This window comes from Suncus etruscus, chromosome 5 (genome assembly GCF_024139225.1).
Source record: "Suncus etruscus isolate mSunEtr1 chromosome 5, mSunEtr1.pri.cur, whole genome shotgun sequence".
In the NCBI taxonomy this organism is placed as follows: domain Eukaryota; kingdom Metazoa; phylum Chordata; class Mammalia; order Eulipotyphla; family Soricidae; genus Suncus; species Suncus etruscus.
Window position 1 is genome coordinate 95,869,373 of NC_064852.1, and position 21,944 is coordinate 95,891,316.

Sequence of the window (21,944 nt, forward strand, 5' to 3'; positions counted from 1 at the left end):
GTAGGTGAAACACTCCAGGACATTGAGACTAAAGGCATCTTTAAGGAGGAGACAGCACTTTCCAAGCAAGTGGAAGCAGAGATAAACAGATGGGACTATATTAAGCTGAAAAGCTTCTGCATCTCAAAGGAAATAGCGCCCAGAATACAAAGGCCACCCACTGAGTGGGAGAAATTATTCACCCAATACACATCAGATAAAGGGCTAATATCCAAAATTTACAAGGTACTGACAGAACTATACAAGAAAAAAACAACTAACCCCATCAAAAAATGGGGAGAAGAAATGAACAGACACTTTGAAAAAGAAGAAAGGCAAATGGCCAAAAGGCACATGAAAAGATGTTCAACATCACTAATCGTCAGGGAGATGCAAATCAAAACTACTATGAGGTACCACCTCACGCCACTGAGATTGGCACACATCACAAGAAAGGAAAACAAGCAGTGCTGGCGGGGATGTGGAGAGAAAGGAACTCTTTTTCACTGCTGGTGGGAATGCCGTCTAGTACAACCTTTATGGAAAGCGATATGGAGATTCCTTCACAAACTGGAAATTGAGCTTCCATACGATCCAGCTATACCACTCCTAGGAATATACCCAAGAAACACAAAAATACAATACAAAAAACCCTTCCTTACTCCTATATTCATTGCAGCGCTATTTACAATAGCCAGACTCTGGAAACAACCAAGATGCCCTTCAACAGATGAGTGGCTGAAGAAACTGTGGTACATATACACAATGGAATACTATGCAGCCATCAGGAGAGATGAAGTCATGAAATTTTCCAATACATGGATGTACATGGAATCTATTATGCTGAGTGAAGTAAGTCAGAGGGAGAGAGAAAGACGCAGAATGGTTTCACTCATCTATGGGCTTTAAGAAAAATGAAGGACATTTTTAACAATATCTCAGAGACAAGAGAGATGAGGGCTGGTAGGTGCAGCTCAGGACATGCAGCTCATCACATAGAGTGATGAGTGCAGTTGCAGAGATGACTACACTGAAAACTATCATAAAATGTGAATGAATGAGGGAAGTAGAAAGCCTGTCTCGAGTACAGGTGTAGGGGGGTGGGGAGGAGGGAGATCTGGGAAATTGGTGGTGGGAATGTTACACCGGTGAAGGGGGGGTGCTCTTTACATGACTGTAATCATACAACTATAATCATGTTTGTAATCACGGTGTTTAAATAAAGATAAAAAATAAAAAATAAAAAAAAAAAAAAAAGGAAAAAAAAAAAAAATAAAAAATATTTTATTTATTAAAAAAAAAAAAAAAAAACTTTCATTTGAGAGGGACTCTGGAGGGGACTGTGCCAAATGTCATCAGAGACCAGGTCCAGTCATGCAAGAGAGAAAAACAGTGAACAAAGCCTGTTCTCCTCTTCGAATGTGACAAGGAACTCAGAATTAAGTCCACTGGACAATTTCTGCTTCAGTGGCCAGCCCCAGGATGGGGTTTCCAGGGGCAGGACCTGATCTGAGAGAATGTGACTGGCACTGAGCTTGTGGGCTGTGTAGCCAGAGGGAAGAGGAAAAACTATAGAAAGCTGCAAATAGCACAGCACCAGGGAAGATGCGTTTCTCAGCACCAGAGGACTCACAGGGGAGAATAAGCAGAATCTCCCATCCCCAACCGCCCAAAAAATACCCCAAGTGCCCTACCCACTGCACTATGGCTCAGACCCTAGAAAATGCAATTTCCCTGCCCTACTTCTTTTTGTATAAAGCTATTGAGGCAAGAAAAGTGTAAAACTTAGAATCGTAAGTATGGTGACATGGGATGCTCTGAATTCTTACTGAGCATTCATGGAGGAGAAACACTTGGCTAAGCTTTCTGGACAGAGGACAGCTATATGAGGCAGAGCTTAAAGGCTGGCAGGTGGAGACTAGAGTGGTGATAAAGCCAGAGAGCCAGCCACAAAGTCCAGAGGTGAACTGCAAGTCCAGTATGGAACCCAAAGCACTTCATCTCTGCTGTCGGAGGTAAGTCTGCAGCTACCGCCAGCAGCCAACAAAAAAGCAGTCCAGTTTAAAGGGGCTGCAGACACTGCCAGCTCCTTGCACATGCTCATTCCTGAGCACCTCAATCACCCCTCCTGGGGCTCCTGCAGAAAGTTCCTTCTTCCTCCTGAGCTGCTCCTCCAAGCCAGCCTCATTCTGAGCTGGAAAGGCAGACTGGATCAAAAGTCCTGAGCTGATTGGTGACCCCAGCACTGTCTTTGTAGATACTGAGCTCCTTAGGGAGTCACACATGTCACAAGGTAGGCTTAGAGGAAGGTCCCAGGAGGTAGAAGAGAAGGGAGATCATCTGGGGAATTGAGTTCCTTTCCCAGGACTGCTGTTGATTAGATCCTCCCACACACCGGAGCAAAGGCTATTTTGGGAGGGAAAAACAGGAAGGCAGAGACACCAGGTTCAGGCCCTTCACTGCTCCTGCACCTCTCAAACTTTTTTCGAAAGCTCCAAAGGACAAGAGATGGATACAAATACACCATAGCAGAGTCTTGGATCTTAAGATGGTGTGTATGTCTGTGGTCTTTCTTCACTTTTTCTAGTCTCAGAGGAATTCCTCTTCCAAATCTAACCCCTCCCCCATATCCCAAGACAGGAGCCAACACACATTTGCTATAGGCAAGCAGGAATTCTCCTTGATTTGCTGTTCTGTGCATTAGTAAGCTGCAGAATTTGCCAGACCGAGATGATCAAATCCATGAGCCTTGATGGACCTGAGCCCTGCCCAGCTGAATTTCTGCTCTAGGTCTCTGACCTCTGATTGACTAACTCATTCCTGGGAAGATTTTCTCCCTTGAATTCCCTTTCTTCTGGGCAGCTGAAGAGTGGCACTTGGCTTAGGTTAATTGTGGTGCTCTGGCTAACTGAAGAAAGCAAATGGGAGGAACTGGAATCCATAAGGTTGGATTTAGCTCCAGTGGAGCTCTTGGCAGGCTTTTTCCAAAAATGTCCTGACGGGGTCCAAAGACAACAATGTCCACTAAACTTGCATCGCACCCACCCCATGCACTAGAAATTAGTATTTTTCAGATATCCTATAATTAGCACATGAATAAAACATACTGTTATAATTTGCATTAAAAACCATTTATTTTCTGATGCAAACAATTATTGCATATTGCTATCGGAATAACTGTTGGAGCAATTTGTTTTCTTAAATGTTGGAGTCTCCCCAAGAAAGATCAGTGGCCCAGGTCTGAATTTAAAGAGTGCCTGGGAGCAAGTCTGAGTGAGAGTCTTCTAGGATGATGAAAGAGTGAATGTCACCTCATCAGTGAGTCTTCCCAGGCTTAGTAAGGATCATGGAATCAGTATTCTGGAAGCAAAATGGACTTCCTCTTGCTCTACCTCAGTTGTGAGGACCTAATTTACTTTTTTAATTTTTTGCCCCGACACTGCCCCCAATTTACTTTTGTTTATGTTTTGAGGCCACACTCTTTATATTCAGGGCTTACTCCGAGCTATGTACTCCGAAATTACTCCTAGCAGGGAACCATATAGGCTGCCAGGGATCGAATCTGGATTGGCCACATTCAGGCAAACACCCTACCCACTGCAGTATGGCTCAGATCCTAGTTAGTACATAGTTTAAGCTGTGAGAATCATTAACCAAGAAGCACTTTCTTGAGAGGCACAGAGGCAATCTTTGTGGTGCTCTGGCTAACTGGATGGGGCAAGGGGAAGGGAAGTCTTGGCATGACTGGCCCAGTGGTGCCCCACTTACCATCACCCTACACCAACCCAAAGGTCTTCAATGGCAAGTGAGGGGGCTAGAGTCCAAATTTGAGTCCCTTGTTTCCAAGTGGGGCTTTGAGCTCAACATGACACAAAGGCACATGGCCAATATACTCCACACTTATGCCCACTCCTCTAGCTTGCCAAGCTGGAGAAGATGGTGCTTCTACCAGAAGGAACTCTTATTATCTTTTAAATAGATTTCTATGGGCTAACAGCACCCTGTCAGATCTTCCTCCTACTTTTTTTTTCGGCGGTGCTCAGGGGTTACTCCTGGCTATCTGCTCAGAAATAGCTCCTGGCAGGCACGGGGGACCATATGGGACACCGGGATTCGAACCAATTTGGTCCTGGATTGGCTGCTTGCAAAGCAAACACCGCTGTGCTATCTCTCCGGGTCCATCCTCCTACTTTTGTATTTCTCCTGAAGCCAGAGATAAAATGTATTTGATCTATTTTTAAATGCTGGCATCCAATTTAGAATTAAACATATCTGTACAAACACAAGGCTCAGGCTGAATAATACAGCTAAGTGGTGTAACTAGCGGCCAGATTGGAAGCTTTACATGCAGAAAAGAGCGCAAGGAAGGCTCCAGGGAAGGAAGCAGCAAATCTGACCATCAGACTTAGGGCCCTTCTATGTAGGGCATGTCACTATGCCCTGCCATCACCCCACTTTCTACCTTCAGACCTGGGATTCTAGCTGATTACTCTGTCAGGGGAGCTGCCTAGGCAACAAAGGGTATCCACAGTATAACATTGGGCCTTTCTTTTAGCTTGACCTGGGGAAGGGGACAGCTGGCAGAAGAGTGGTTTGGGGTTAATCTTGGTAGTGGGTTTGTGAGATGAACATTAGTCCCTCTGAGCCCCAGAAGATCTGTGAGTGTGGGAGTCTGCATACAGGAAAGCGGGGAGTCTGGGCTTTCAGGATAAAACCAAACACCACTGAACCTTCTTCCTTCTTCCCTAAGAGGAAGAGCATGGAAAGGCAGTGACCTAAGGACTCCAAACTGCAGTCCCAGAGGTAATGCATTTTAGCTGAAGGCAATTTTCCTTCTGCAAACAGCAGGCCCTGCCCTCCTTGGCCAGAGGTGGCAATTTACCTGGGATGAGAGTTTTTGAGGGAAGAGGAGGAGGATTATTAGGAGGAAATGAAGGTGGGGAGAAAGACTATTCTCCTAGGACCATAGCCCTATCAAGCCCTAGACCGCTCCCCCATTTTGCAGCCCCGAAAGGGCCAGGTGTTGGCGGGGGGAGGTTGAAGGAGAATCGGGGCAATTCCCAATTCCAGCATCCTCGTTCCCAGACTGGGCAGAAGCTCAACTCTTTCCCTTTCTTTAATTTTTTTCAAGGGGTGTGGTTCTAGAATTCTCTGGGGTGTGTGTGTGTGGAGAGGCGGGGTGAGTGTTAGACCTTTTCCTTCCTCCAGAGGGTGGGGAGTCAGGGCACAGTTACTACATGGGGGAGCGCAGGTCTGGAGGTGTGAAGCGAGCCCCCCCCCCCCCGGAACTTAGTGCGTCCCCAATCCCACCCCCGCCCTCAACTTCCACCAAGGCAGGCACGCTCAGTGCTGCTCGCCGGGTTGTGTGACAATGACAATGATGGCTACTGGAGCCGAAGGGACCGGTAACGGGCCATTAAGCTTGGAACTGCGGGCGGCAGGGGGAAGGGGCTATTTATAGCACAAAGCTCGCCCGCTGCCCCCCGGTCCCGGGTTCCCCGCCGCGCTCTGTCCTCCCCTCCCCAGGTCTCACGTGCGGCGGCAGCGGGCCACCCGGTCACCGGGCTGGGCTTTCCCGGGAAGACGGTAGGCAGCCTGGGTGCTGAGCGACCCACCTTTCCACCGGGATGGACCGCGGAAAAGCAACGAGGACGCCCCGCAGAGGAGAGTGGGAGGACGGTCGGTAAAAGATGCTCAGAGACCCCTGAAAGCTCCGGCCCCAAGTTGTCGCGCGCTGGGGGGACTTGGGGCGGGCAGGGCCGGCGCTATCTCGGCCGTGCAGCCGCTGACGGATGGTGCTTTAATAAGCCCCTCGTTAATCTTCCCCCGCCTGGCCGCCCTCTGCCCGCGACGCCCGTATTTTCTGGCCCGATAAGGCTCGAGATTTTAGACGGTGAAATGTGGCCAGGACAGCCAGTCCTCATTGTTCAGCTGCAGCCACTCAGCTGTGTCCCTTCGAACAAATCTCCCTTTTCCCTTAAAAGAAAAAATCAAAAACCTCATCTCCTTGCGCGTTTTTCCTGCCAGACCCTCAGGTCTCCGGGGGACAGTTCTTTTCTCCAACTCCCAGATCTATTTTCCTGGGCTCAGGCAAATCGAGCTCCGAACCCCCCATCTTTCTCTCTTGGGCAACCTGCAGGCCCACGTGTTCCTCTCCTCTCCTGACGCCGCCGGGCAAACTCTAGGCTGGTGCCCTCACCTCCTGCAGGCAGCACCCCCCCCCAGGGCAGCCAGGGAGCTTTTCTTATGGCGGAGGAGACCCCCAAGGATGAGTCTAAAATCTCTTTGACCAAAAACTAGAGCCAGGTAACCGTGAGAGGGCATCGGGCGTTCCAGAAAATCAGTCTTGTCCGCCTTTCCCTACCTTGACCTTCGAGAAGGGCCAGCAGAGTAGCCACAGCGAATGTATCACACAGGGGCGTTAGGCTTGAGCTAGCAAGCAAACTGGGGATCACTCAAACACACACACAGACACACAGACACACACACACAGACACACACACACACACACATACCTGCTCACGTGATCCTTTCAGGCAGGTCAGAATAGGGTAGAGGTGTGGCAGTGCCTAGGAAAAGCAACTCCACTGGGCATCCACTTTGAAAACCAGACCTAAGAGACCAGATGGTGGGGATAGCCTCCCAGTTTGTCCTATTCTCCCATAGCCACAAATCCAGCGAGAGCGGGAGGGTCACTTACCACAGATCTTGAGCCCCAGTTTCCGGGTGCATCCATGGGCCACGCCGCACCAGGTGTCATAGGCTAGAAAGCAAGAGAGGTGCAGACAGTGAGCCTTGAACCCTGGGCCCAGCAAAGGTGGGGGCTCTCCCCCATTGCTCCTTAAGAAGATTCTTTCCTGAGGGAACCAAAGGGGCATTTCTGGTGCTCATCAAGTCTTCATCACGCCCTCAGGTCGCTGCCCCACTTCTGTGTCTGTGAGGCCCATCCACACCGTGGGCCGCGCTCACCTACACCCCCAGCCCCCCTGGTGCAAAAGACCGGCCTGGCTTCTCAAACGGTTGTTCATCCACTAGCCGGACCCCAGTCCCTGAAAGATGACCATAGTAACAGCAGCCCGGAAAGGGAGCACGGAGGCATCTGGGGCCCAAACGTCTCAGCATTTCTTGGCGGGTCTCCAGCAGAGTGGCAGCTTAAAATAAACTGGCATGAAATGGGGTCGCAGAAGAGTTCAAGAATTAATTGGGTGAAAAATAGTATTTGACTAGATGATCGGGTTCACATGGCTGCTCTTCAGTGGAAGCCGACTCGGAAGACAATAGCATGCCTGCGGGTCCACATGCCGCTCCCTCCCCAACTAGCCGGCTCATTAACCCTTAGTGGACAGCTCACGTGTGCGGCACCTTCCTTCTTTACTAGGCTGTTCTCAAACTCCTGGGTTCCACTTCCATCAAGGAGCAAGGACAGCTCCCTGGAGCCTGTGGGACCAGCAAAAGCTAGGGGACTGGGAGGGGGGTCAGAATCATTTCTCTTCGGATCCCTCAACTCGGAAACCTTCAATCACTCCAATCTCCCTCTCCAGACCCTGGCACGCCAGGCGCCTCCAGGCAGCGATAAGCACAGCGACATTCATTCAAGCTGGGACACCACAGGGCTCCAGCGGGGAAAGAAATGGCCCGAGATCAGTGACACAGCTTGTCTCTGTACCGCCACAGACAGGAAATCGGTTCCTACAGCAAAACCCTTCTACAAATACCTGGCAGGAGAGAGAGCTATTTACACCTGATAAAGCGCTTTCACTTTAAACACCATTTCAACGAATCCCAGTAACAACTCTGTGACTTGAGGGGGCCTGATGAAGATTCACTTTCTAAATAAATAAACATGAGGCTCAGAGAGGTTGAGCTACTTTTCCAAGGTCACTCAGCTGAGGCGTTGGCTGTCAGAAACCAAATGAGAATTTTGGTGAAAGAAGAGAGGAGGAGAGAAGGGACAGAATGGCCCTGGTCAAGGACAAGCAGGCAGTAGGTAGATGGAGGAAGAGACTTAAGTAAAATCTTGGGGCTACATTCCCCCACCCCAGACTTTGGACGTTGGGGTAGGGAGAGGAGAAGCTGGGTCTTCTGGGCTGTGTCTCACCCCCACCCCCACTTCTCCTGTAGGAGCTGGTGGGGAACTAGATCAGATCAATCTGGTACAGCGATGGTGGTCTCCTTGTTCCTGGCCAGGTATAGCAAGGGCCAGAACCTCAGTTTCGGCTGTGCCAGGCTATGTGTGAGCTCTAAGCTGCGTGTGGGCCCCAGGCTAGGCACCTGCGCTTCACCCTTCACTCAGAGCAGTAGCTTGATTGGTGGTGAAGAAAGAGGAGGAGGAGGGCAGCAGAAGAGGAAGATTCGGGCCATTCTTACACTAGGGCTGCCCAGACCCTCCCGGCAGGAAAAGAGCTTGGGGGCAGAGGGGGGAAATTGGATACATGGGCAGAGAAAACTGGGAAAGAAATCCATCAAGTCTAGAGCAGCAAACAAAAGCACTCATCTTCCTCCAGGCCTGTTCTGGAGACCAGTGTCAGCTCTCTGCCACCAAGACTGGCAGTTTTCTTGATTATGAAAACCCTTTGTTGTGTGCATAATCATAGCTCCAAAAGGGGTTGGGATGGGGGGTCTGTCAAAGGAACTGAAATGCATCGCAAGGACTTAAATTAAGACCAGGCTTTGGGGGCAAGGGGCACCAAGCCTTTGAGCAGGGCATTACAAAGCCCCTTGTTTTTCATTGATGAAAAGAAACAATTGAACATTTCCGCAAGCATATGCAAGTGTCATAAAAGCGCAGCTGAAAGCCTTCCTTCTAAACACCCTGCTATCCTTAAGCCCCTCAAATAAGAATTTCAGGATGGTTGTTATTTGGAGCTGATAGATTTTGGGGGCGTGGTGATGGTCATGTTTGAATGGAAAAATTTCAATTCAAATGGATGAAGGGGGGGAACCCCTGAAATAATTCCCATGCTCTCTCTGAGAGGTATAAAATCAATCTAGCTTAAAGACCGTCTTGAAACGGGTTGACCAGCAGACTGAGCGAGGGGTGGGGAAGCAGACTCCCCCTTTACTTGGTCCTCCTCCCATCCCCTTTCCAGAGGTGTCATTTGCTGACAAGTTGGCCCCGGAGAAGGGAGAAGGGCGCTCTTCCCTCCTGACTCCCACTTCTCACTCTCAAGATGCTGTCGGATCTTTTTAGGGGGGCGGAGACAGGAGGACCTCTGAGAGGTAATTAATTGCCTGAAAATGTCGAGGCTCAGCCTCAAGCCATTTAATGCACCTTTCTCGCCCTTGGCTTCTCCCTCAATAGCTCGACGCAAATTTGGGGCAATTAGGGACTTGGAGTTTTCTAAAAGCTGCAATTAACGTCGAAATTTTCGCTGATTATAGACTTGGAGCACAGCGCTGGGGAAGAGGAGGAGGGGTCAGTTCTGGGCTCAACGAAAACCCGAGACAGAAAAATTTTCTTCCCTCTGGGACTCCCAGCTCCTCACACCACCAGTTACCCCGACCCGGGTCGCCTTACCGAGCCAGAAAACCCGCGCCCAACACAACAAAAACAACAATCTCGCCTTCCACCCCTTCCCCGCAACTACGCTCCCCAACAGAGGGCTGGGGCCACCGCCCCCTACGGCCGCCACTCTAGGGCGTCCAGGTGTCCTCCAGCATCCTCAATCATGGAACGACCTCTGGCCGGGACCCGGGTCACGGTCTCCCCTCTCTTTCATTGTCCATCCTCCTCGCTTTCCCCTTTTCTCTTTCGCCCGCGCAGCTACCCCACCACCTTGCGCCCCCCCCCCCCGTGCTCCCTGTCTTCTCTGGCCCGTTTCATTAGGAAACTGGGACAAGACCTACTTGTGGGGCGTAGGTTGGCGGTATTAGGGTCCGCTCCCGCGTTGGAGGAGGCTGCCGAAGAAGAAGGGGTGGAAGACGCCATCAGCTCGGTAGTCCCGGGGCCTGTACAGTTACAGTCAGGGGGGGTCCTTGGGCTCCCGAATCTGTCTGCAAAGAGAAGCGAGAGCTGTGTGGGGAGTCTGGCGTGCGAGAGGTCCCGGAGCCCGCTGGAGGTGGGCGGCGGTGGTGGGGCGCGCGGACGGTCCCCCTTTGGTCCGCGCCACGGAGGAAGCAGATGCAAGGGCAATCAGCGAGCTGGGTCAGGGTGCGCCCGGGGAGGGGGAAGACTCGGGCGCAGTCCACGTAGCCCTGGGGGCTGCTCACCAGTCTGGCGGCGAAATTAGGAGGTGAGTGGGGTGGTGGGGTGACTGGCTAGGCTAATGCGGGACGCTCGGGTGCGGGTGTCAGGGCTGGAGAGGGCAAAAAAGGGAAGTCAGGGAGCGATTTTCCAGTCCGGCCGCGACAAGCCCCATTGGGCTCTCAGCAGCCAGAGGGGGGCGGGGAGGGGACGGCGCTCGGGGCGGGCACGTCTGGTTGGGTGTCTGGTTCCCCGTTGTTGTGTCTGGCTAATTCCCTGGAAAGAAGAAGGCTAACTGCTCCGGGGACGGGAGCTTTGATGAGACAAGGTGAGAGAAAAATCGGGTCTCTTATCTTCGTGTTCTCCCTCGGGCTAGGCTGGAGGAAAAACTCAAGTCACCTTGCGCTCCAGAGAGCCAGAGAGCAACGGTTCAGAACCTCCCCGATGCCCCTCTCCTTCCACCCCGTGCTGGATAGAGCCTTCTCGAAGCCTAAGACAAAGATCGGCCCGGGTTAGGGTAGTTCCCTCCAAAGATTCCCGATTTCTATCACCATCACCAGCCCTAACTCCTATATATAGAGGACAGAAAGCAAGAAAAGGGATGTCCTCTGGAAAACAGATTTGCGCCCAGGACGCGGGAGCCGGCGGGCGGACAAGGCTCGGAGCGTTGCGCTTCTGCTCCGCGCCTAGCGTTTAGCGCGATGGCGTCCTCAGGACACAGGACCAGAGATTCCATCCGGGTAGAACTAAGACCCCACAGTGGATCGCTCTGGAATCCAGGGCTACGCACCCTCCCCGGGAGCCTACACCAAGCCCCGCGCGCGCAGGAGCACAGCCACGCACGACAGTCGTCGCGTGTGCGCAAGTAACAGGTTACCGCTCCGAGTCGCGCCTCGCGCGGCGGCTACCCAAAAGGGCCCTTTGGCTAGCTAGCTATGGCATAGCGCAGGGTGGGACGGTGGGATTGTTTTCGACTCACCTAAAGAGCTAGCCACAACCTGCGGGGCTTGATTCTTCCTGATGGGATAAGGGGTGCAAGCGCAGGAGTGTCTGCGCCTCTCACCCAGAGAGCGGGACCTAGGCGGGCAGGCGGGCAAGCGGGCGGGCGGGACGCACTTTGCCCGGGAAGGTGGAGAGCCATCGCCTGGGATGCGGGGGGAAGGGGATTGCCCAAGATCCACGGAGGATAAAGGACACACAGCGCAATCCCCGATTCGGAGCAGCTGCAAGTCCCGGCGGCCGCGCAGCTTTAACCCACCTCGGTTCGGGGACAGTCGGTGCGGCGCGCTCGCGGCTGCTCTGCGCGGTGTGGCCCGGGATCCGCTCGGCTCGCTCGAGCCCTGGCACGGGTGTGATTTGCCCGGCGTGGCTTCCAGCTGCTGCCGCCGCCGCTCCTGCGAACACCGGCCGGCACGCGAGCGCCGGGAGGAGAAGAAGAGCGTGATCCCGAGCTGTGGCTGCTCCGCTTTGGGGGAGCCGGGGGCGGGCCGAGTGGGGGAGGCGGGGACCGGCGCGGCGGGGGCAATCACGAGGCCGAGGCTCGCGGGGGCCGTTTGTCGGCCAAGCGGCGGGGCTCCTTTGCAGGTGCCTGGGCGCCTCTGGAGCTTTCAGAGCGATTATAAATCCAGATCACGGTTTTGCGCCCGGAAAAAAAAAAAAAGACAACAACCCTATGAGTAATCCAGAACCTACTCAACACGCTCTCTCTCTATTTTTTTAATGGGGTGTTGGGATAAGATGGTTCCTAGGAAGAATTCTGCCTCGCTGAGCGCTTTTTTCCTCCCACTTTTTCTCCCCCTTCCCTCGCCCTTGTCTTTGAGAAGACAGAGCGCTGTGACTGTCTCGCCTTCCCCCGCGGGTCCCCCAGGTCTGTGACCTTCCTTGCATGTGGGAGGGAAAGAGCCTTTTGGGTCTTGCCTGAGCCTGGGTGATTGTAGAGGCAGAGATGAGGGGAACACTCCGTCTCTTTCTCTCCCCTCTTTATTTCAGTTTCCTATCTAACTCCGGGCCTCTCCAAGTACCTCACCTGAACACACCTACCTACCTACCTACCTACCTACCTACCTACCTACCTACCTACCTACCTACCTACCTACCTACCTACCTACCCAGCGCCTCCGGCAGAAAAAAAGGGTCCCACGTCTCCCACCCACTAGGCACAGCCTTCTTTGATCCTCGGTTCCCTTGGCAATAGGGAAAGAAAGTCCTCCTGATGGATCACTCCTGAAGGTTAATAACACGCACGAGCGCGCTCCGCACACTCGGGGCACCCAAGCACAGAAGTGGGGCCCAGGGGAGGTGGGAGTGGGTCTGCAAGGAGGGAGATGAGTCCTCTCGGCCCTGGACCGACGCACCCCCTCCCTCCCACTTAGAGTTCGCGCTTTTTAAGCCATTCCTCCCCCTTGGCTTATGGTAAAGAGGGTTTTCTCAATTGCCAGCACTGGGAAAAAGCCCCTTGGCGGGGAAAAGGCGGTCGCGGTGTGTTTTCCAGCAGAGGGCGCCGAGCGCGCACAGGACTAAGGCCCTGGGTTTTGCGGGGGTCGGTCCTTCATCTCCCCTTCCAACACCTGGCCAGGCTCTGTGACATTCCATCTCTTCAAGATGTTCCTCTGCCACCCTTGTCACGAATTTAAGTTCTTTCTCCTGCCCCCGCCCCGTTTCCTTTTGTTTAAGGCAAGAAAACGTCGGTCTTTCTATGTGTGTGTGTGTTGGGTGACACAGTGGAACCAGAGATTTACACTATTCACAGTGACCCCTCACCCCCGTGGCGTTGGAACCGGCAGGGGTTATTTATGGCACCGTCTGCGGCCTTGCCGGTCCACCGAAGCCCCGTCCTTTCCCTTCTATCATCCCCCCCCCCCAAGACCGAACGGGTGGATACAGAAAATCTTACAAATGGCTGAAAATTTTTTTCATAAGGGAGAGAGTGAAGGGGGCCAGATAGAGTGCTACCAGTAAAGGGGGTTTCGATGTGGGTTTTGCAACAACTGCCTTGTCCTTGATAGTAGAGAAAATATTGCCACCTTCTTTCCACCTTACTACAATCAGGTACTTAAGGCACCCAGAAAAGTGGGGCAGCGGGATCTCCAGGCTGGCGGGGTGGGTGTGCCCCTTCGTAGCAGAAAATGTCCCTTCAAACCACGCAGAGCGCCCCTTCTCGCCCGAAGCTGGAATGGTGGGGATCCCACGGTGAACTCGAATCCCACCCACACCCCTTCCTTGAGTTGATCACACCAATCAGGACTCTCAGGAGGCGGGAACGGGGACCAAGATCGAATTTAAGGTGCGGGATGGGGGGACCTGGGAGAGAGTGAGCGCGAGAGGCACGCCACCTCCAGCCGCCCCTTGCCCCTCCGAATTCGAATTCGCTTGTGCCAGACAGACACCTTCAGTCTTTCCCACTTTCTCCAAAATCCGAGATGGGCCTTCAACCTGTGGCATCAGCCCAAGAGACAGACAATCATTTTCTCTTCTGACCTAGGTGTTCAAATTGCACCACCGAGCCCTAACATTTGGTAACGGAAAAGCATCTCGTTGAAAAGAGAAATTGTATGAGAGCAGGAGTCTTCAACCTGAATCTTTCTGGTGGCCTGGACACCATCCCTCCCTTTCTACTTTGTGGAGATGGGGGAGGGATTTAAAACTTCTGATAGACCCTTATTTTTTAATAAGTTATTTAAGCACTGTGGTTACAAAAATGCTCGTAATTGTAGACCCACATTTTTAAGAAAGCACTTAAAGAAACATTAGTAGTCAATTAAACGAATATTCATTATCTACCTACTAAGTGGCCATGTTCTCATGGGCTAACCCGACCTCAGCATGTATATGAACACAGCACTCAGTGTTGGCTTTCCAGTAAGTCCGGTAGAAATTATAGCCTTTGGAGATGTAGTGACTTTAATTTCCAATCAATTAACATTCGAATTCGAACCCTGGCTTCAGCGCAGAGCAGAGTAAGGAACCCAGGACCTGGAATTCCTCCCAATTCCAACACCACTCTTGGAGACTGGCACGGGTTTCTGCACCAAGGACAGGCTTGGTCCCTTTTCAGTCAAAGCCCATCCGTCCAGCTTACCCGAGCCTTCCTCCCTCCTCGAACCAACAGTGACAGTAAGTGTGTGTGTGGGGGGGCGGCGGCGGTATTTAACCCCCTCTACTCTTCCCCGTCAGGCTTTGCACATCGAGGGTGGTTGTGGCTGCCTTTTGGCTCCTGACAACCCTTGGAATCTTCTATTTTTTGTAGACTTCCTTTTATCTTTTATTATTCCCGGGGGAAGGTGCTCAGGATAATGGGGGTGGAAGAAAGATTATCTCCTCTCCAGAGACTGGAAGCGGTAACCAGGGGTGGCCCGAAAGGGAGTGACATCCGCTCAGCTGTTTCTTTTGCATTTCATTTGGAGCTTTGAAGAAAGATCAGCGCAACCCCCAGAGGCAGAAAAAGGGGAGAGTGCAATCCCTCCGGGTAACCACCTGACTCAAACCCGGGGGCACAGGGGATTTGAAAGGTTTGACAACAGCCCTCACTCTTCCAGTGGTCTTGAGGTCAAGGGTGGCTGGGACTTGCGATCATGCCCCTCCACCCGCAATGTTCTTGCCTACGGAGGTTTAGAGATATGCCAACTGGATTGGGTACCTCTTGGCAAGATCAAAAGGGAGAAGGTGGGCGTAAAGTAAGGGGAGGGAAGGGCATTCCAAAAGGCTACTGGGACTGTCCCCTCCCCCTTCAGTAAGATGGTCCACATCAAGGTGAGTAAATAAAAAATATTTTGGGGGGACGCACTTTGACATTTTCAACCTCCAGGAAAGGCGATTTTGGGCTACCAACCAGTGTTAATTCTTTTCCGAGTATATTTTAAGTATCTATGTGCGACACCATCAGCCCTATTACCATCATCATCACAATCACCACCAAAAAAAAAAAAAAAAAATGGCAGAGCGAGGCATTTGTCTTCAGAGACGTGGGGTGTGCAAAGAGGAGTTAACCTTACATTGAGCTTTTCTTAAATTGGAGCTGAGATTTATTGTTAGGTTTGTTTCTGTACTTTAAATATATTCTGCCCAGTCCCCAATCACTCAACAATTATGGGCTTTCCCCACCCCCACACAACACACTTAGTCCTGGGAAACAGGAAAGGGTTAAAAGGGTGGCAAAAAAAGGTTGAATTCCAGCCAGAAGACAAAAAAGGGTTCCGGAAATTGCCATTTTTCTTTTAAAGACCGGAGTTCTTCAGATAACCGCCAGATAGTCCCTCCTCCCTTGGTATTCAGAAGATAGAAATATTCTAATATTAAACCCATTAATCAAGGGGGGCAGAATGATTTGTATTTGGTCAAATCTTGTGCAAAATCTATTCTGCACCTCCCCTTGCTGTTGCAAACATCAACGCAGCGCGACCACCAGGTGGCAATAGATTACAATTTCTGAGAAGAAACCAGTCTCACACATACTCTGCTTTATTTCATAAGGCAGGCTCTTTTTGTTATTTTTTGTTTTTTTTTTTCTTTTTATAATATCTTTATTTAACCACCATGATTACAAACATGTTTGTAGTTGGGTTTCAGTTATAAAATGAATACCTGCCTCTATCCGTGCAACATTCCCACCACCAATGGCCCCATCTCCCTCTTCTCCAACTTCCCTGCCTGTATGCTGTTTTTGTTCTGTTCTGTTCTGTTTGGGCCAAACCCGGTGTCTCTCAGGAGTTACTCCTGGATATTCACTCAGAAATCACTCCTGGCTCGAGGGACCATACGGGACACCAGGGATCAAACCAAGGTCCATCCTGAGTCAGATGCATGCAAGGCAAACGCCCTACCACTGCTCTATTGCTTAAGTCCCTGTTTGTTTTTTCTACTCTTAGGCAATGCTACTAGAAGTGGCTCAAAACACCTAGACCAAGGGGTCCTCAAAAATTTTAAACGGTGGGGGGCAGTTTACTGTCCCTCAGACTGCTGGAAGGTTGGACTATAGTTAAAAAAAAAACAACAACTAAAAACTATGAACAATAGTGGCCTGCAGACCTTAGTTTTAGGACCACAGCCTGAGACCAAAAGGAGTCCTGGAGAGACAGAGAAGAGGAGGGAAATTGGAGAGTGTGGTGCACAAGTGCAGTGTTGGCCCAGGATGCTTAGGTTAGTTCCTAAGCAGGAGAGGCAGCATAGGCAAGTCAGATAAATGTCCTTGGCAGGCTGTATGTGGCCTGCGGGCCGTAGCTTGAGAACCCCTGATGTAGAATGAAAAAAAAGAGAATAGATCTTTGCCCAAAGTTGCACCCTAAGGGCAGTCTTAGGATGGGAAATGGTCAGGAATGGGGTTTCCTGAGTCTTGCTGTCACCTTGACTTTTGCTTAGTGAGGCAAACTGTGATCTTTTGACCTCCAGAACAAAATTTTTGTGTTGTATTTTTTTTGTTTTTATTTTTTGGGCCATACCCAGTGACACTCAGGGGTTACTCCTGGCTATGAACTCAGAAATTGTTCCTGGCTTGGGGGACCATATGGGATGCCAGGGTATCAAACCGTGGTCTGTCCTAAGCTAGTGTAGGCAAGGCAGATGCCTTACCGCTTGTGCCACATCTCCAGCCCCAAATTGCCACTTTCTATATCAAATCTGCTCTTCTTTCTGTATCCCTTTTCAGACTAATCACCTCTATCCATCCAGTTTTCCGGTGGGGAGTTGTTCTTGACCTCTTTCCCACATATAATTCACCACCAATTCCTGACAGTGCTTTCCAACTCTCAAATAGGTATATCCCTTTCATTGCTTCTCTGCTATTAGCTCTGTTCAAGCTATAATTGGATCCCAGAATTACTATGTAACAGCATAACTCTGCTCCCCACTTCTGTTTGCTATAGTTCTAGAGAGTTGAACTCACATCAAGTTCTAGGACACAGGTATACTCTTGCATCTAAACTTTTACAAAACTCACTCTCAAACTCTTATAATATATGCTGATGTTCTTTATGTATTTATCTATTGGGAATCTTCACCTGATAGTGTTCAAGGGTCTCCCAGAAGTTTCCAGGGGATCATGCAGAGCCAAAAGTAGAATCCAAGCCTCCTAAATGTAAAACTTGTCCTCCTGTTCTTTGACTTATCTCCCTGACAGTGATGCTCTGGACTGACTCCTGGATCTACACTCAAATCATTGGAGTGATCCACTCTTGGCTGGGTTGGGAGACCATATGGGGTGTCTGGGATACAAACCCAAGTCAGCCATGTATAATGCAAACACCCTAGCTATTCTACTATCTCATCAGCACCCTTTATGTTGTTCATTGTTGCTGCTTTTTTTTGTTGCTTGGTGTTTTTTTTTGTTTGTTTTGTTTTTTGGTTTTTGTTTGTTTGTTTTGAATCACCCAGCAGTGTTCAGAGGTTACTCAAGGCTCTGCACTCAGAAATTGCTCCTGGTAGGCTCAGGGAACCATATGGGATGCTGGAATTTGAAACACCTTCCTTCTGTGTGCAAGGCAAACACCCTACCACTGTGCTATCTCTCCAGCCTCAGGATTTTTAAACCCTAGCTATTTGTGAGTCACTATAATGTTTTTCTGTCCGATGAATTGTGACTAATAGTCTGAGAAAACATTTTTACTTTCCTATTTGGACACTAGAATATTCTTTTTGAAATACAGCCTGTTTTCCTCAAATTTCCTCAATGGCCTCTCATTGCTCTAAGTTTACACTTAAACATGGTTCACAATATCCTCCGGTGCCCACCCTTTCGGATGATCTCACATGTCTAACTGGTTCATTTTTATTTGGTTTAACATATCTACATACTTGTTGGACTCAAATTTATAAGGGTCTTAAAAAGTAGAGTTTCTAGTGACAGCATATTTGCTCAATTTTCAACTATTTCTCTCATATCAGTTTAGGTTCCAATTCTCTCTCCCTGGGGTGCCAGCACTGGCTGTGTTAGGACACTGGTTATGTACTGTCTCTGTTCCCTCAGTACTCTATTTCAACAGAAGGTCCTAGTTAAGAGCAGGACTGGGTTTTATTTTTCCCAGAATCTACCTAATAAGCCCTCAGAAAATACTTATGGAAAAGTCTAATCTCTTTTTTGTTTGTTTTGGGGACAAACCTGGCATTTGGAATTACTCCTGGCAGATTCTAGAGACCAGACTAGATGCCAGAGATCGAACACAGTTTAGCTGAATAATGCCTTATGCACTGTATTATTTCTCTGGCTTTTCTCTCTCTCTTCTCTCATTATCCAATTTCTAGGGATGTAATATTAAAAAAGACAAAGTTCTGGGGGCCAGATAGTACAGCAGGACAATCACTTGCCTTGCATATGGCTGGCACGGATTTGATTCCCCAGTACTCCATATGGTTTTCCAAGTTCTTCCAGAAGTGACCCTTGACTATAGAACCAGGAATAAGTCCTGAGCACTGCCAGATGTGGCCCCAAACAAACAAACAAATAAAAACAAAGTTCTTTAAGGAAGTTACATTTTACAGGAAAGTAAAAAGAACAAATAAAAAAGGCTATCAGTTACCCGGCCAGAGATATGATATAGTGGGTAGGGTGCTTGCCTTGCATGTGACTCACATCACCATCATCCTATATAGTCCCCAGAACACTAGGAATAATTCCTGAGTGCAGAACCAGGAGTAAAGTGAGGACCACTGGGTTTTACCTAAACATACCAATTTCAAAAACTATCAGGCACTAATTTATGCTAGAAATGAACATAAAACAAGTGATAGAAAAATAGCTAAATAAGCCCTAAAGGTATCGTGGCCAAACACTTGCCTTTCATGTGATCAACCCTGATTCCATGCCTGGCACATATAGCCCCTCAAACACTGCCAAGAGTGATCCCACTGAACATAGTCAGATGTGGCATAAATTCCCTAAAAGTGACAGAAGTGGTAGCCAGGAAAGAGGCTAAAAGTCTGGATTTTGTACTGTAAAGTCCATGGGTAATTCCTGGTTCTACCAATCAATAAATGTATGACACCATAAAAACTATTACCTTCTCTATTCCCATTTTCTCAATCTGGGAGCCAGAGCAATAGTACAGTAATTTTCCCTACATGCAGCCAATCTGAGCTTCATCCCTGGCATCACATATGGTCTTCAGAGTCCTCCAGGAGTAATTTCTGAGTTCAGAGTCAGTAGTAACTGTGTATCACTGGGTGTGACCCCCAAACAAAAAATTCATCCTCCACCCTCAATTTTCTCAATCTGTCGAATAGGGTAACAGTATTACTTACTTAGGGATAGCTGGATTGCACCAATTTTAACAATAACTGGCACACTGTGATTTGTACCTGATTCCAATGATTACTTTCATCTCTGGTTGGTCTACTGATTTAAGACCTAAATATTAAGAAGTTCAAACTAAGAGTGTGGATATAAATCAAGAGAACTCTGAAAAGGCCAGGGAAATAATTCCAAGGGGCAGAGCACATGCTTGGTATGTTAAGACCCCATTTGATCCTGGGCACTGCATGGTGCTTGGAACCCTCTAAGCTCCACTTCATTGGCCTGAGCACTGAAACTTCAGGTCCATGCAGTGGGGCCAAATAGCACTGGACACTCCCAGTAACCCTAAATAAGCCAAAAAAAAAATCCCCAAAGAACTCTGTAGTCAACAAATAGACCCCCCCCCAAATCCAGAATACTTTATAATTGTATTTTCATGTATGCAGTAATGAAAATACCCGACAATTACACCACAGGAGTGACTTTCATCAGTTATCTTCACATTCATCGTCACTCGGGTCTTCACTGCTTTCTCCTTCGCTCTCACTGTTACTGTCCTCTTCACTCTCTTCACTTTCCTCATGACTCTGAACTTTCTCTGCCACAGATAGAGATGGGTTACACAATGATTACTGTTTCTACTCCTTGAAAAAAAAAAACTACTCTATTTTTGTTCACCTTCTTCAAAGAAATATCTTGAAAAAATAAAAAAGCTATACTTTATTAAAAAAAGACATCCCCAATTAGAATAATTTATTTAAAATAAAGTCAATGGGCCAGAGAGATAGGAGTTCAGGTATTTGTCTTGCATATGTCTCATCCTGGTTTGACCAAAATTCAAAATAAATAAAATATAATTAAAAAAACCTCTGTGAAAAGATTTTCACTAATAACAAAATAATTTTTACTGAAGTGTAGGAAGAGAGATTTACAGCAATGTAGAGGGAATAATCATTCCTTGAGACAATGGGATCACCTTTTCAACAAGTGGGTGCAATTAGTATGTTGTTTCCTCCAAAGGTGCCTGGTGCCCAGGAAGTCTGCTTTGCTTGCATCCTTCCCCCATGAAGAAAAGGGAGCCATTGCATTCAGAGAGGACCACCAGGCATCACTAAACCTCTGAGGCAACCACTGAGCCTTTAATTAACCCAGTTCATGGAAATGTACTTTACTAATGTCCTGGGATCATTTTCTTTTCTTTTTTTTTTTGAATTTTGGGCCACACCTGGTGGTGCTCAGGGGTTACTCCTGGCTATCTGCTCAGAAATAGCTCCTAGCTATTTGAACCAACTACCTTAGATCCTGGGTCAGCTGCTTGCAAGGCAAACACCACTGAGCTATCTCTCTGGCCCCTGGGATAATTTTTTTTTACATAGTGATTATTTGCAGCTCTATGAGAATGATATTTACCCATCAGTAACATTTCTTCAATAACTGACAAAAACTCCTTGACCTCAGGATTTTCTGGTTCATACATTAGGACTGCAAATGGATAACAGAATATGTGTTACTAATGTTCAAAACATTTCAACAGATTCCTAAGAAAAAGATAGTGTCAGATTAAGTGACAATGCATAAAGTGATAAATACAACTACTAAGAATCTTAGGTATCTAAGTGAAAATAAAGGAAATACCTTTTTTATTTTTCCAGGGATGAAGTTCATTGAGAGCTGGTAACTTGTAGCCATGAAGTTCTGAGCTAGATTCTCTCTCTCTCTCTCTCTCTCTCTCTCTCTCTCTCTCTCTCTCTCTCTCTCTCTGTCTGTCTCTCTCTCTGTTTCTCTCTCTCTGTCTCTGTCTCTCTGTTTCTCTCTGTCTCTCTCTCTCAAGACATATATAATGAATCTCAGATTTTCAAATAGGAAAGATGTTTTATTATGAAAATTTCTATCACTGTTCATACTCTAGTCACCTGTGTACCCTCTTTATAAGACCTGCTGTTTCAATACTGTTTATGCCTCTTAGCTGATTCTCTGTGTGAGGATGTATCTTTTCTTTGGATGATACTCAAATAGATTTTGGGGGCTTGTTGGTAAGTTGCCAACATTCAAAAATATACCTTTTGTTTCAGAACTTTTTAGATTTTACTTCCTTAGATCATGCTCTCTGGTTTTCTATTTTCCTACCTGTCTTGACATCTGCATGGTAGGGCATCATCCATGTAATGCTGTGACTCCTGAGCAATACCCTGATGGCCCCCAGGGGGCACTGAAACATCATGTGCTATTTGCCTTGCTCAGCAAGTGAAGCCTGCAGTTGGCTCATCTAGGTGCCTTGGGCCTCACCCAATATGGCTTTTATCTTGACACAAAAGTGTCTCTTTCTGATCCACTAACATAACATTAGTCTTGGTTTGCATGACTGTGCCTGCTCCACAGCTGTTTTATGGATCCTCAAGGTATTTATAAGTAGTTCAAGATTCTAATAAAAACAACTTTTTATGGTTTGTGACTTGGAGGGAAATACGTTTATCATTAGTCAGGCAAAGTCCTTTCTGAAACTAAACTCTTTCTAGAGCAGGGTATTTTTTTTTTTTTTTTTTTTTTTTTTTTGTGGTTTTT

General features: G+C 48.5%; 2 protein-coding genes across 2 annotated transcripts in view; both read right to left on the reverse strand.

Moving 5' to 3' along the window:
* Positions 1–11,659, reverse strand: part of GAD1 (glutamate decarboxylase 1) — a 58,060-nt gene extending 46,401 nt beyond the window's left edge. The window contains exons 1-3 of the mRNA XM_049773433.1: positions 11,421–11,659; positions 9,826–9,972; positions 6,680–6,742 (exon numbers count right to left, since the gene is read on the reverse strand). Coding sequence (XP_049629390.1) covers positions 6,680–6,742; positions 9,826–9,907 — 145 coding nt within the window. The 5' untranslated portion in view covers positions 9,908–9,972; positions 11,421–11,659. The remainder of the gene's footprint in view (positions 1–6,679; positions 6,743–9,825; positions 9,973–11,420) is intronic.
* An 8,211-nt stretch (positions 11,660–19,870) lies between these two features.
* Positions 19,871–21,944, reverse strand: part of ERICH2 (glutamate rich 2) — a 36,599-nt gene continuing 34,525 nt past the window's right edge. The window contains exons 9-10 of the mRNA XM_049772877.1: positions 20,793–20,864; positions 19,871–19,980 (exon numbers count right to left, since the gene is read on the reverse strand). Coding sequence (XP_049628834.1) covers positions 19,871–19,980; positions 20,793–20,864 — 182 coding nt within the window. The remainder of the gene's footprint in view (positions 19,981–20,792; positions 20,865–21,944) is intronic.